At 44.0% G+C, this 13,932-nt stretch overlaps 1 protein-coding gene across 1 annotated transcript in view; it reads right to left on the reverse strand.

Moving 5' to 3' along the window:
- Positions 1–5,506: 5,506 nt before the first annotated feature.
- Pcnx4 (pecanex 4) overlaps positions 5,507–13,932 on the reverse strand; it is a 69,683-nt gene continuing 61,257 nt past the window's right edge. Inside the window, exon 11 of the mRNA XM_041658170.1 lies at positions 5,507–5,950. Coding sequence (XP_041514104.1) covers positions 5,906–5,950 — 45 coding nt within the window. The 3' untranslated portion in view covers positions 5,507–5,905. The remainder of the gene's footprint in view (positions 5,951–13,932) is intronic.

The following is a 13,932-nucleotide window of genomic DNA, read 5'->3' on the forward strand; positions in this document are numbered from 1 at the left end:
TAGGCACATGCTACCACTGAGCTGTACCTTTAGCCCATTTTTAAAAATCTCATGTGTAGGACATATGTGTGAGTACAGGTATGCACATATCCCCGGGTGCGTGTGGAGGGCGGAGGACAACCTTGGATCTCAGTCTTCCACCTTCCACCACGCTTAAGAGAGGGCTTCCTGTTTCCTGCTGCATACAATAGCTTAGGAAGCTTGCAAACTTCCAGGCACTCTTTTTTGTCTCTTGAAGCACGGTTAATAAAAGCTCAGGGTCAGAAACTGGGGTTCAGCCTGAAGATCTGAAAAGCAAAACAGCCAGCCACTGGCTCTTACCTTGACCTTAGTCCTAAATGGTGATCCTGCCTCCTGGAATCTCAGAAAGAGACTGTGTCTGAGAGCTGTCTCGCTCTGTCTTATATTCCTCTCTAGGGCTGGGATCAAAGGTGTGCACCAATAGGATTAAAGGCATCCACTGCCCGATTTCTATGGCAACTAGTGTGGCTGTTGGGATTAACGGTGCGTGTCATTGTGGCTACTGGGATTAAAGGTGTATGTCACCATTATTGGTCTGTAAGGCTGACCAGTTGGACCATTTTACTCCCAGATCTTCAGGCAAGCTTTACTTATTAAAATACAATTGAAATGCCACTGCAGTCTCTCATCTCCCCGGTGGAGTACCGGGACAACAGATTCATGGATGTGGCCGCTTTTAGATGCGTTCTATAGATCTGAGCTCAGGTTCTCATGCCTATATGACAAGCTGTCTCCCTAGACCTACTTCTCTTTTGTTTTTCACTTTTTCCTCTTGAGACAGAGTGTAACCAATTTATCTAGCCTGGCCTTTACCTTGACCTATAGCATAGGTAACTATCAAACTTCACTCCTGCTGCCGTAGCCTCTCATGGGGCCGAGATTAGAAGCCAGGGCCACTGGACTCTGATCACTAAGCCCTTTTAATAAGGGCACCTAATCCCACTCATGACTCAGTCTGCTCTTGCAGGTCATGCCCTTTACTCTTCTATTGCACTGGGATTTTTCAACATCAATTTCAAAGAGAACAGACGTAATTCAAAAGAGCAATGTGAGTTACCGAACACAGAGTGCTGGGCAAGGACTGGATACAAGGAATTATTTGGAACAATCCTTCATCCCAAATGCTTACACTGTCTTAAGGAAGAGTGGGCAGGGACAAAGGACTAGCTTGAAGCAGCTGGCAGGATGCATGGTAGCCTGTGCTATGCGTCATTATTAAATACCTGTGATATACCATTTGGTATACTGGACTGCTCAACTTGTTTGACATAGCAGCCACTAACGTGGATGACATTTTCTACCTTTTATATCTGCAAGAGATGCTTAAGGTAACCATGTGAAACTTTGTCAAGACCCCACAGCTATTCAGGCACAAGTAAACAGCCCGGAAAGAGCCCACTGGCAACCCCTCCTTGCAATTACTGTCAATTCTACTTTGGCATTCAGCGCCAGACAGCACAAAATACACACGGGCTGTGATGGGAAAGCAACAGAAGCAACAGGAGAAAGCCACGGTTCTTTTCTAGCACTTTGCAGTTTAGCTGGGATCAAACAGCACACATAAAACAGCTATGGGATGGTGGTTAGGCACATGGGAGGCCACCCCGGGGCTATCATGGGGAAAGGGGGACGGTGACATGGGGATATACTCCACCAGGTACAGTAGACAGAAACTGGGATACATGCACATGCAGAGATCATCCAGGAGAATAAAACACAGTGCTGTTTGCCAGAACATGAGTAGAACATAGGCTCATCTCGTAAGAGACCCATAGGAGGAGAAGCCCCATGCTCCTGCTGCAGCTGTGGCCTTAGGATGGCGGTGTGGATGGGGTGTGCCATGTGCACACAAGTACGAAATGAGAGAGGACTGTTGCACAACCAGTGATTAAAATCCGCCACAGAGAAACCCTGTCTCGAAAAACCAAAAAAAAAAAAAAAAAAAAAAAAACGGGAGTTATGATTTATTGCACACACCACGCCTTAGGTAAAAAGAACAAAAAGAACACTAGCATGATTTTCTTTTTAACTCTTTTGGGGTCTGACGCCCAGCTCCCAAATAAATACATGGAGATGTATTCTTATTTATGAATCCCCAGTCTTAGCTTGGCTTGTTTCTAGCCAGCTTTTCTAGTTGAAATTAGCCGGCTTCTCTCTAACTACGTTTTGCCTCTGGGCTTTTTAATCTTTCTTTATTTTATATATATCTTTGCTTCTTTCTTACTCTGTGACTGACTGTGTGGCTTGGTGGCCGGCCCCTTGCATCCTCCTTCCTTTCTCCTTTTCTCACTCCTCCCCCTCTCTTTTTGTCCTCCTATTTATTTTCTCTGCCTGTCAGCCCCGCCTCTCCTTTTTCCTGCCCAGCTACTGACCATTCAGCTTTTTATAGACCAATCAGGTGTTTTAGGCAGGCAAAGTAACACAGCTTCACAGAGTTAAACAAATGCAACATAAAAGAATGCAACACATCTTTGCATCATTAAACAAAAATTCCACAGCATAAATGAATGTAACACGTCTTAAGCTGATATTCCACAACACCAGCATACAAGAAGTAATAGCACATACGTCATATGTTAGGAAAATACACCATGGTCGGGGAATAATGTTGAAGTCATGGCATAATTGTCACAGCGACCTTGAAGAAAGGGACTACAGACAGATAAAGAGTAGGAAGTCAGGGTATCAGAGGTATTTGCTTTCTGTCACGTGATAAACATCATAACCCAAAGCAAGTTAGTGAATAAAAGGGTTTACTTCATCTTATTTCCGGGTCAGCACCTGCCACTGAAGGAAGTCAGGGCAGGAGCTGAAGTTGAGACCACAGAGAAATGCTACTTACTGGTCCACCCTCCGGCTCATGCTCAGCTGCCATTTTTATACAACCAAGGCCCACCTTCTCAGGAACAGTGCTGCCTATAATATCCTAGACCCTTCCATATCAATCATTAATCAAGACAGTTTCTTATAGACATGGTCATAGGCTAATTTTATGGAGGCAATTTTTCAGTTGAGAGTCTCTCTTCCCAGAGTTGTATGTAGGTTGTATCAAGTGGACAAAAAGAACAAAAAAAGGGACGATACAAACACAAACAGCAAAGGGAACAAAAACAAAACAAATACAAGCAAACCAGGGCAGGAGGATTATTTTGTCCACAGTGTTTGGCTGGTATTGTGCCAGCTGTATTTGTAGTGTGTGAAGTAGATTTTGGGTGGGCATTCCTTGCCTCCAGAGACAGACAAAGTAGGAGAGGCTTGAAAAGAAAATTACTGTGCTCAGTCTCCAGCACTCTTTCTAGAAATGCAGGTCCAAAGGGCACATACAAATCTACTTGAAGAGTTCATGCCTATGGCAATTTTCAGGCTCAGCAGTTAAGAGCACTGCCTGCTCTTCCAAGGGTCCTGAGTTCAATCCCCAGCATTCACATGGTGGCTCACAGCCATCTGTAACCCTGAAACCCAATATGGACTAATTCAACAGAGCAGACAAGTTCAACAGAATGGCCGTATACAGGCTACCCACACATGTTTCAGCTTTGCCAGAGCACAAATTTCATTTCAAAATTTCATTATAATAATTAACTAGAAAATTGGCAAGTATACACCCATTTATTTGCAGACTGAGAGGGAAAGGCAAGCTCACGTCACAGTTCATCTTGTTAAATACAACCTAGAGTTGCAAAGCCGAGTGACTGGCATACTTCTCCCTTCTTACTCCCGGTGTTCACAGTGCTGACACATTTACGGAGCATTACTATCTAAAAAGTCAATTTCACTTGCACAGCTGAGGGTCAAGCCCAGTGTGTAGATCAAGGCAGCAAGCACTTCAGATCTGTGTCCCTCCAGTCCCCCCAAATCCCAGCAATTATCTTTCATGGCCCTTTGAGATGAAGGAAAGGACTCAGTGGGCCGTCCATGAAAGCGAGGCATAACTGTTTTTGTGCAAAGGGACACACCGGACAAACTGGCGCTGGGTTACAAGTTCCCAGTTTAAGATTCGTCTGCTTAATACTGGCTACACCAGGTAGTGATTTGAGACCACTGTTACAACCTGTTATTCAAAGGCAGATTTATAACTATTACCCCCCTATGCGCACACACTGAGGTACAATTAATATACTACACTGAACATACATGAAGTGTTCACTGGGGAAGAGCTGACCGATCAGTACACCTGCTGAGCTAGAGAGATGACTCAGTAGTTGGCTACTCTTTCTCAGAACATGGTTCAGATCCCAGCACCCACATGGCTGCTCACCACAGTCTTGACTCCAGCTGAAGGGTATCAGATGCCTTCTTTTGGCTTCTGGGAGTACGTGGTGCACTTACACATGGCAAAACACCAATGCACATAAAATAAAATCAAACCTTTAAAGGTCACTTGGAAAGTTATACCTGCAGCAAGAGGTCTAATTTACCCACCAACCTATAAAGCTCTACTGGGTCCTTGTGAATGAATTCTAATTGGAGGTTCAATGGTGAGGGGGGCACTGAGGCATATTGTTATTTGGGTAAGAGATTTATTAAAAGCATTATTCACTCTGACATTGTGCTATCTGTTTATGAAGGCTCTTTGAAAAAAAATCCAGCCAGTGGGGCACAGTCCTCACACATTTAAGAGGAAGGGAGAGGTTACATACATCACATGACCGACAGGCAGTTCATAGTGCATGCTTTGTGGCCAAGCTCTCTGTGATTCCTGTCTGCTGGAGAGTTGTGGGTGCATAAAAGGGGGTGGGTGCTAAGTGGAAGTGGGGAGCATTAGCTTGCAGTCCATATCAGCTATGAAGGTGAGGAGAACATGAGAGGACCTGCTTTCCAATATATGCTGTGGCCCTGCTTACATTTTGTAATCACTCACCCAGCAGATGGAACCAGTGGAGTACTTTGCAATAGTATAGGCTTCCTTGCATCTTACGTAAAATTAATAAACTAGGGATTATGGGCCTGGAGATTTTTTTCTTTTCCATTTTGGTGTGACAGAATTTTGCTGTGTACCCTAGGCCAGTCTTGAACTTGTGGCAATCCTCCTGCTTGAGATCCCTGAGTACTGGGATTATAAGCATACACGGTCATGTCTAGCTTTAGAAATTCTCATTTTCAGAAGAGTTAAAGCTATAGGTTCAATTTCTTAAATGACAGCAGTTGACTCAGATTGTCTGTTTCATTTCAGCGGAATGTTAATCATTTGAAACAGTGAAAAAACAATAACAAAAATATTTTAGTATCAATTTATCAATATTAAATCAATGAATATAATTTTCTTCTTTGGGGATATTTCAATCAAATTGGAGTTCAACTTACTTCACGTTAAAGGAAAATTAATGATTTGAATGAGATGTCCCCTATGAGTCTCAAGCATTTGAATTCTTGGTCCCTAATGGTGACTGGTAGAAGAGGCCTAGGAGGGGTGGTCTTGCTGGAGGAAGTATGTCACTAGGGGTGAGCTTTGAGGTTTCAAAAGACTCTAGCTATTCCCAGTGTGTTCGTTGCTTCCAGTTTGTGATTGGCAATGTAAGCTCTTAGGTGCTGCTCAGACACCTGCTGCCCGCTGCGTGTATCCCACCATCATGTCTTATCATCCCTCTGGAGCTGTGATTTTGTTTGGGTTGTATTGCTGTGAAGAGACACCATGACATGACAACTCTTATAAGGGAAAATGTTCAAATGGTTCAGAGGTTTAGTGCATTAATACCGGGCAGGTAGCACAACAGCGTTAGCATGGCAGCATGCAGGCAGACATGGTGCTGAAGAGGTAGCTGAAAGCTCTGCATCTGCATCAGCAGGCAGCAGGAAGAGAGGCACTGGATCTGGCTTCAGCATTTGAAGCTTCAAAAGTCTCCACAGTCTTTCAAAGTTTCAGCAATGTTTAAAAGTACAAAGTTCAAAGTCTCTTCTGAGATTCATGCAATCTCTTAACTGTAATCACCTGTAAAAATAAAATACAAAAAAAGGCAGTTCATATAGTTCCAACATATAATGACACAGGACATACATTGCCATTCCAAAATGCAAGGAAGGGGACAGAGTGAGGAAATAATGGATCAAAGCAAGATTGTAACCAGCTGGGCAAACTCCAAATTCTGCATCTCCATGTCTGATGTCAAAACATTCTTTAGATCTACAACTCCCTACAACTTTGTTGACTGCAACACTCCTCTTTCTTTTGGGTTGGTCCCATTCCCTGTTAGCAGCTTTCCTCAGCAGGTATTCTGGCATCTCTAACATCTTGGGGGTCTCCAAGGCAATCCAGGCTTCAATTTCATAGCTTCATGCAATGGCCTCTTTACTAGGCCTCCATTCAGAGATACCCCTGACATATGCCTGACCTCATCCTTAGTCTCAGGGCAAATTTCACAGACCCTTTCTTCTATCCTTAACTCCAAAACTATGTGGATGAAGCTGCCAAGTTCTGCTGCTTACTGGGGCTGGAATATGGCCCCCTTGTTCAATAATATCTTCACCAGCATTCTGTCCTTCACTGTCTAGGCTTGCTGTCCTGAAACTGGATCTCTAGACCAGGCTAGACTCAAACTCAGAGATCTACTGGCCTCTGTTTTTCCAGTGCTGAGGTTAATGGTATACACCACTATGATCAGCCCTAAGCTTTTCTTTAATTCCTTTCCACAAACTGGAAGTTTAGCTGGGTGGGTTCCTAATCTGAGGTCACCACTCCTTTTATTCCCCTTAGCATCAGACTTTTATTTAATCTGTTTACACTTGCTGGTGCTCCTTTTCTCCTCAAACTGAGCATTTTGTATTTTCCTAGCTCAGCTTGCTCCTTTCCGTTATAGATCTACATAAGCATGTCCACTAATAACCACATGACATGGTCCACACTAGGCTGCTTTAAAATCTCCTCCGCAAACACATAACCCAAAACTCTTCAATTCAGCATCAGACAGATTTTTTGGACAAGGGCAGAAAGCAGTCCCATTCTTCACCTAAATATTATGAGAATGTTCTCTAAGCCACATCCTGAAATTCTTTTCCTCTGAAATATTCCAAGTGGGGTCCCCACAGTTCAGTACCACTGTCTTCTAGGATCCTACTAGTATGCTTCATCATGCACTGTTTAAAGTGTCCAATAGCTTTTTAAAAAATGATTTATTTATTATGTATACAACATTCTGCCTCCATGTATGCCCGCACACCAGAGGAGAGATCTCATTACAGATGGTTGTGAGCCACCATGCGGTTGCTGGGAATTGAACTCAGTACCTCAGGAAGAGTAGCCAGTGCTCTTAACCACTGAGCCATCTCTCTAGCCCTCCAATAGCTTTTTTAGTCCAAAGTTGCAAAGTGTTCCATATTACTCCAAACAAAAACATGGTCAGGCCTTTCGCAACAATACCCCAGTCCCTAGTAACAGCTTCTGTCTAAGTTAGGGTTTTTATTGCTGTGAAGGGACACCATGGTCACAGAAAGACTTATAAAGGAAAACTACTCAGGGCTGCTTTACAATTCAAAAGTTTAGTTCATTATTGTCATGTCAGGAAGTATGGCGCCATGCAGGAAGACATGGTACTGGAGAGACAGCTGAGTTCTGTGACACTGGGCCTGGCTTGAGAATTTGAACCTTAAAGCTCACCCCAGTGACACACGTCCTTCAACAAGGCCACACCTACTCCAACAAGGCCACACCTCCTAACAGTGCCATTTTCTCTGAGTCTGTTAGAGCCATTTTCATTCAAACCCCCACAAACTGTAAACCCAACAGAAACTCTTTCTTTTATAAGTTGCTTTGGGCTTGATATTTTATGACAACAATCAAAAAGGAACTCTGATAAAGAAGGATCTGCAAAATTAGTGTTTGTTCTGTGTCATACTAAAAAGACATCTCACTGACAGCGGTGACACAGGAGGTAATCAAGAGGCACAAGGAACTCTGAAGGACAAAGTGGTTCAAAGGTGAACTGAGAAGCAAGGAGCTTCAAGTTTCATCATATCAACTGCAGTCCCCCTACGTCTGGATATTGACTGTATCCCGCTTTCAGACAGTTCACAGCTCCAGCTGACAGTGATGGAACACACTCAGACCAGTTGGTGGCTGTAGGCAGATTCTCCATCAGGACTGTTGGCTTCCCAGTAATGACGCAGAGGCTTATTATTAATTATGAAAGCTTGGCCGATAGCTTAGGCTTGTTTATAACTAGCTTTCATAACTTAAATTAACCCATATCTTTTAATCTATGTTCTTTTACACGATTTAGTTATCTTTACTTTGTAACACCCATGCTGCTTGGTCTGTGTTGTGGAGTCTCCACCCTTCTTCCCAGTGTCCAATGTGCCTGGAAATCCTACCTAGCCATTGGCCGTTTAGCTTTTTTATGAAACCAGTCACAGCGACACTTCTTCATATGGAGTAAAGGAATATTTCACAAGGCGTGGGCATATCTTCCATCATGATTTTATCAACACTGCCACTGATTGTGCTGAAATAACCAAGACACTCGGGTTTCATAATATCATGACTAAAGTTCTTGTTTAGAGTAAATAATACAGAAATAGATCTTAAGTCTCCCAAACATCGGTGCTCAGCATTCCTGCCACCTTCCCAGTGCTGAGAATTGTAAATGTTAGCCTTATTATTGTTTTTACATTTTATTTATTTTAACGTGACCTGAGGAAATAATGTGTCAGTGTATCTACATGGAGGAGTCTGTTTCTTTTTCCACTATGTGGGTCCAAGGGATCAAACTCAGATTGTCAGGCTTAGTGGCAAGTGTCCTTGCCCCCTGAGCCACCTTACACCCCCCACAACCTGAGTCTAATTTTAAGGCAACACAGGAACTGCTATAACATAAAGATAAACTATCAGATCATTTGTCTTAGGGTTTTGATTATGTGGAAAGTCAGCATGGCCATGGCAACGCTTATAAAGAAAACATTTAGTTCGAGGTGGGGGATCACTAACAATTACAGAGGTTTGGAGGTCGGCGTGGTCCTTGAGAAGTAGCCCAAGAGGCCTACATCTTGCAGACAAGAGGATGTCAACTAAGACACCTGAGCATGGTAAAACCCAAAGCCTGTCCCCACAGTGACACACTTTTTCTAATAAGGCCATACCCACCCCAACAAAGCCACCACCTCCTAATAGTGCCACCCCTTATGACCTTATGGAAGCCAATTGCATTCAAACTGCCACACCGTTTTATTTAAATCTACTAGTAGCTGTAGCCATGCTTTTTGTTCTGTTTTCTGCCATCATTATCGTCATTACTGCTAGCTTGGTATTCAACAGTTATAACCTAGCACTGTCTTTCTTTTAATCTATCCTATCATAAGACTATTTCTTCAAATCATTCTTTGTATCGCACTACATTCTTAACATAAAATCACTAGGACGTGTTTTGTTTCATTTTTTTTTTTTATTCAAAAGGCTGCCTCCTCCAAAAGCACACTTTGAAAACAAACAGGGTCATGGTCTCTGTCTCTCCCCCTTTCTGAGATCAATGGGCATAATCATCTTACTGAAGTCTTGCATTTTAATTTGGAAACATTTGTGTCTTCTGGGATATGTAACAATGTTAGACTTTGACACAGGCATTCCAGTCAACTCCTATGACTGGAAACCCAAAGCCTCTCTAATCAATATGTAAAACAGGGAGATCATCTCCCAGTTACCTGCTGTTTGCAAACATGCAGTCAGGAAAGCTTGATCAGTACTGTCCTAGTCAGGGCTTCTATTACTGTGATGAAACACACTGACTAAAAGGCAAGTTGGGGAGGAAAGGGTTTATTCAGCTTACACTCCCAGACCATAGCCCGCATTGGAGAAAGCCAGAACAGGAACTCAAGCAGGACTAGAACTTAGAGGCAGTAGCTAATGCCAAAGTCACAGAGGGGTGCTGCTTACTGGTTTGCATCCCTTGGCTTTCTCAGTCTGCTTTCTTATAGAACTCAGGACCACCAGCTCAGGGATGGCACCACCTTTCACGGACTGTGCCTTCCCCCATTCATCACTAATAGAGAAAATGCTTTATAGTTAGATTTCATAGAGGCATTTCCTCAACGGAGGCTCCTTCCTCTCTGATGACTCTAGCTTGTGTCAAGTTGACACACAAAACCAGCCAGTACATTTGCCCTTCTGCTCCCTTGAGAAACATGTTGGACGGCAGCACTTGATGTCTTAAGAGTTTCTATTGCTGTGAAAAGACACCAAGACCGTGGGAACTCTTACAAAGGAAAGCATTTAACTGGGACTGACTTACTGGCTGTTGTGCCTGAGTGCTGGGACCCCCAAGAAGACCACCACAGAGCCACACTTCCGAATGCAAAAGCAAGGTTTTGTTTATTATGTATGGGCTAGCACGGGTCCTCTGCCTCACAGTCTGACAAAGCAGATGGAGGGAGAAGGACCCCATCTATTTTTTGTAAGGGGTTTATAAAGACAAAACCCACAAGATAGTCATAAGATTACAGTTTCAAAGCACAAGATTGCTTATCCGATATCACAATTGGATAAAGGTTAGGTAAGGCTTAGCTGTTAGTTCCTGATAGGCTGTTATTGTCTAATGGGGATAGCAACAGTCTCCTGGTCACGTCCTCCGGACATCTGCTGACCCTTTGCTAACCACGGGGACTGTTTAGAATCCTGTCTGATTGGTTCATCATTACTCAACTGATAGGGGGAGTTAGGTGGTCCACATTTTTTGTTTGACTATGGGTGGGGGAATGGGCTGCAGTTAGCAGCTTTGTGTAACTTGGGTTGTTGTTTTTTAATTAACTAATACTTCCCTCCAAGAGAGGTCCCACGGCCTTCAGCTTGTCCTGGAAGTAATTCAAAGTCCCAAAAGATCCCAGCACAGAAATGCGATCTCACAGACATTTAGTCCATTGTCATCATGGCAGGAAGCACGGCTGCACACAGGCAGACCTGGTGCTGGAAAGGAGCTGAGAGTTCTACATCTGCATTGAAAGGCTAGGAAGAATGAGACACTGGGCCTGGCTCAGAGTCCACAGACACTGCCAGCCCTGGAGATCTCCCCTGCCTGATAGGGAACTTTCTGCTTCAAGAAATACTTGTTTTGACTTCTCCTGAGTCTTTATTTGCTTTGTTTACCTCTGGTAAGAACCTGGAAGCCTGAAGAGGATGTGAAAATCAAAGGCCATTTTCTCCCTGGAGAGCTGCGGTTTTTTTTAACGATTAAGTAGCCTAGGGTATTTTTCCATACCCTTATTTCAGATTGGTTAATTTTTGGGCGGAAAAAAAGCGGGGTGGAGTGTGGGGTGTTGGTGGCTGATAGATCCCACAGCTTCAGAGAAACAAGTTCAGTGGTTAATTTGCGGGGTGGGTGGGGGAGAGCAGGGTGGAGTGTGGAGTGTTGATGGCTGGTAGGCTCACAGCTTCAGATAAACAAGTTAAGTAAGGTCTTACCTTGAGTGTCTGGGTGGAAAGGAAGAGGGCAGGGTAGTTCTGCTGGTGGAGAAAAGGTTCACCAAGTCTTTGTCTCAGTTAGGAGGGTGAGGGAGAAGCGGGAAGTTATTATTTATCTGTAGCTCCTCTTCCTACCTGTCAGCCTGTTACAATCTGTGTAGCTCCTAGTCTCCCATTATACCTCCCAATTGGTATTATAATTTATACAGAAATGAAACAGCAATGGACTACTTAGCAAGGATCCCACAAATAGATTCAATAAAAGACACTTGTCCTAGACACATAAGATCAATTGTTTTTGGTTATATGGGGTGTTGTTCCTTTTGCGTACTACAGCTCCCAACATCCCCCTGGACTAAGGATACCAGCGCGCGCAGGCGCAGGACACCTCTCCCAGACACCCTTGCATTCCTCGTTAAAAGGCGGGGGTCGCCACGAGCCCCCTCTCTTCTTCCCCCCTCTCCTTTCGTCTCTGCACACCCGTGCCTGACCTGTTGTTACCCCTCCCCCATTAGAGTGCACTCACGTGGGGCCGCCATGAGTCTGTGTCTCCTTTCCTCGTGTAACGTCTCCACTCTCTAACCCGACAGACAAGAAAGGCAAAGGCAGAAACAAGAATAACATGGGGGAGGAGCGTAGATGGGAGAGCAACTTATTTGTAGTCCTGGCTGTCCTGGAACCTGCTGTGTAGACCAGGCTGGCTTCAAACTCACAGAAATCCACCTGCCTCTGCCTCCCAAGTGCTGAGATCAAAAGGTGCGTGCCATCACACCTGGCTAAGAAATCAGTCAGTCAGGGTACCTTAAAAGACAAACATTAACAGCTCTCGGTACAGGTGCCTTTATAACACGTGCTCGTCTGTTTTACACATGAAGTCTACAATTAAAAAAAGAAACCCTAAGAGCCTATTTATTTGATTGCTATTATAATCCAGGAAGTAAAACAGTAAAACTAAGCCACCACCGCCCTTCCCTAACAAAGGACAGGCTCAGCCTAAGACAAAAGTTAACACAAATCTCCTTGCCACGAATGAAAATATCTTCTGTCATTCACTGGCATGTTCTCTGGAAAGAGGTCTGCCTGGATTGAAATCCAGTTATTCCCTGGGATTGCATCTATCCCTTCTGAGTCCTTAGAGCTTCAACACCACTGGAAAGAGTCTAGGCTACATTCTAACCCAGTTTAAAACCCCTCTCTGCAACGAACAAACAAAAACAAACAAGAAGCCCCCTCCCCCAAAGGTCTAAGAAGGAAAATCTGTTGGTTTGTTTTCAACAGTGCCTGGTGTCCTTTTGATTTCGCATACAGATAACCCTGGACTTCAAGTGGAGTCTGACACTATAGCAACACCCTCAGCCCCGCACCACTAAATCACCCTTCCCAGACAAACTAGGCGTTTAAAGAAAGAAAATTATTAACCCCAAAACTTGCCTGTGAGGTCATGTGTCTGACAAGTGTTAAACAGGTTGTAAGATGTTTGGACCCAAACACAGATTTTAGTGAGGCGGGGGGGGGGGGGGGGGGGGGGGGGGGGGGAAGGTTAGCGACACAGGGGAAGGCAAGACCTGAATGAAATGTAAGCCTATAGCCTGATGAGGAAAGGTATCATCCGTGCATTCAGGGGGTACTGAGATTGCTCTCTGCCTCAGTCAGGACCCTTATTGACGTTCTGGTCTGATGCTTGACTTGGCAAAGCCAAAAAGTAACCCAGCTCTAAGGGAGGACGGTCATTCTTGCTACAGGCTTCTTTAGAGACATACAAAAGCATTCCTTCTGTAGGGCAGAGATCCACCTCTATGGATGAGCAAGTCTAAGTTTTCTTTGTGATTTGCTGTGCCTCCTTGCTCCCTGGCAGCCACCGTCTCTACAATACACGCCCAGTAGTTAGAAACTCAATCTAGTCCATTATTTGACTCCTTTCAAAATTTGTATTTTCTGCTTTGTCACATTTTTTTGGTATGTAGCTCTATATGTAACTTTCCCTACATCTTGGGTATGGTTTTTTAATAATCCAAGAGATCTCTCTTAGGAGCCAAATGACACAAACAACTGCAGTAGAAGGCTTAATGGCCTTTGACACTCTACATCAGTGCAAATAACCTGGGCCATGATGGAAGTACCTTTAACCTAATGCAGACACCTTGACACCAGGGATAACGCAAGGTTTAAGTACTCTAAGGTCCAAGGTTTAAGTACTGAAGGTCCTCCAAGGTTTAAGTACTGGTCGCTGTTAGACCCTGCCTCCTATTCCAGTGGTTTAGCAGCCCTTGAGAAAGAATGCCCTGCAGGTTTTTGGTGCTACTCTAAGAGAGAGGAAGTTATTTGGGCACTTAATTTGCATAAAAAGTCTTGGCCTAACAACTGGTTTAGAGGTTCCTGGGGGCAGAGAAATCTGAGTTTCACTCTCTGTCCTTCCACTGCTCCCGAGTACTGTAACAGGGAGGTTGCTTTTTCCTTCCCTGCCTTGAGCTAACTTGTTACTAGTAACAGAATAGCTAGAACTGCAGTAAACCAGGAACCCCACTATTTCA

The sequence above is a fragment of the Microtus oregoni genome, unplaced genomic scaffold (assembly GCF_018167655.1).
Source record: "Microtus oregoni isolate MIOR12 unplaced genomic scaffold, Mior012 000009F_ref0000495, whole genome shotgun sequence".
NCBI classification, from domain to species: Eukaryota; Metazoa; Chordata; class Mammalia; order Rodentia; family Cricetidae; genus Microtus; species Microtus oregoni.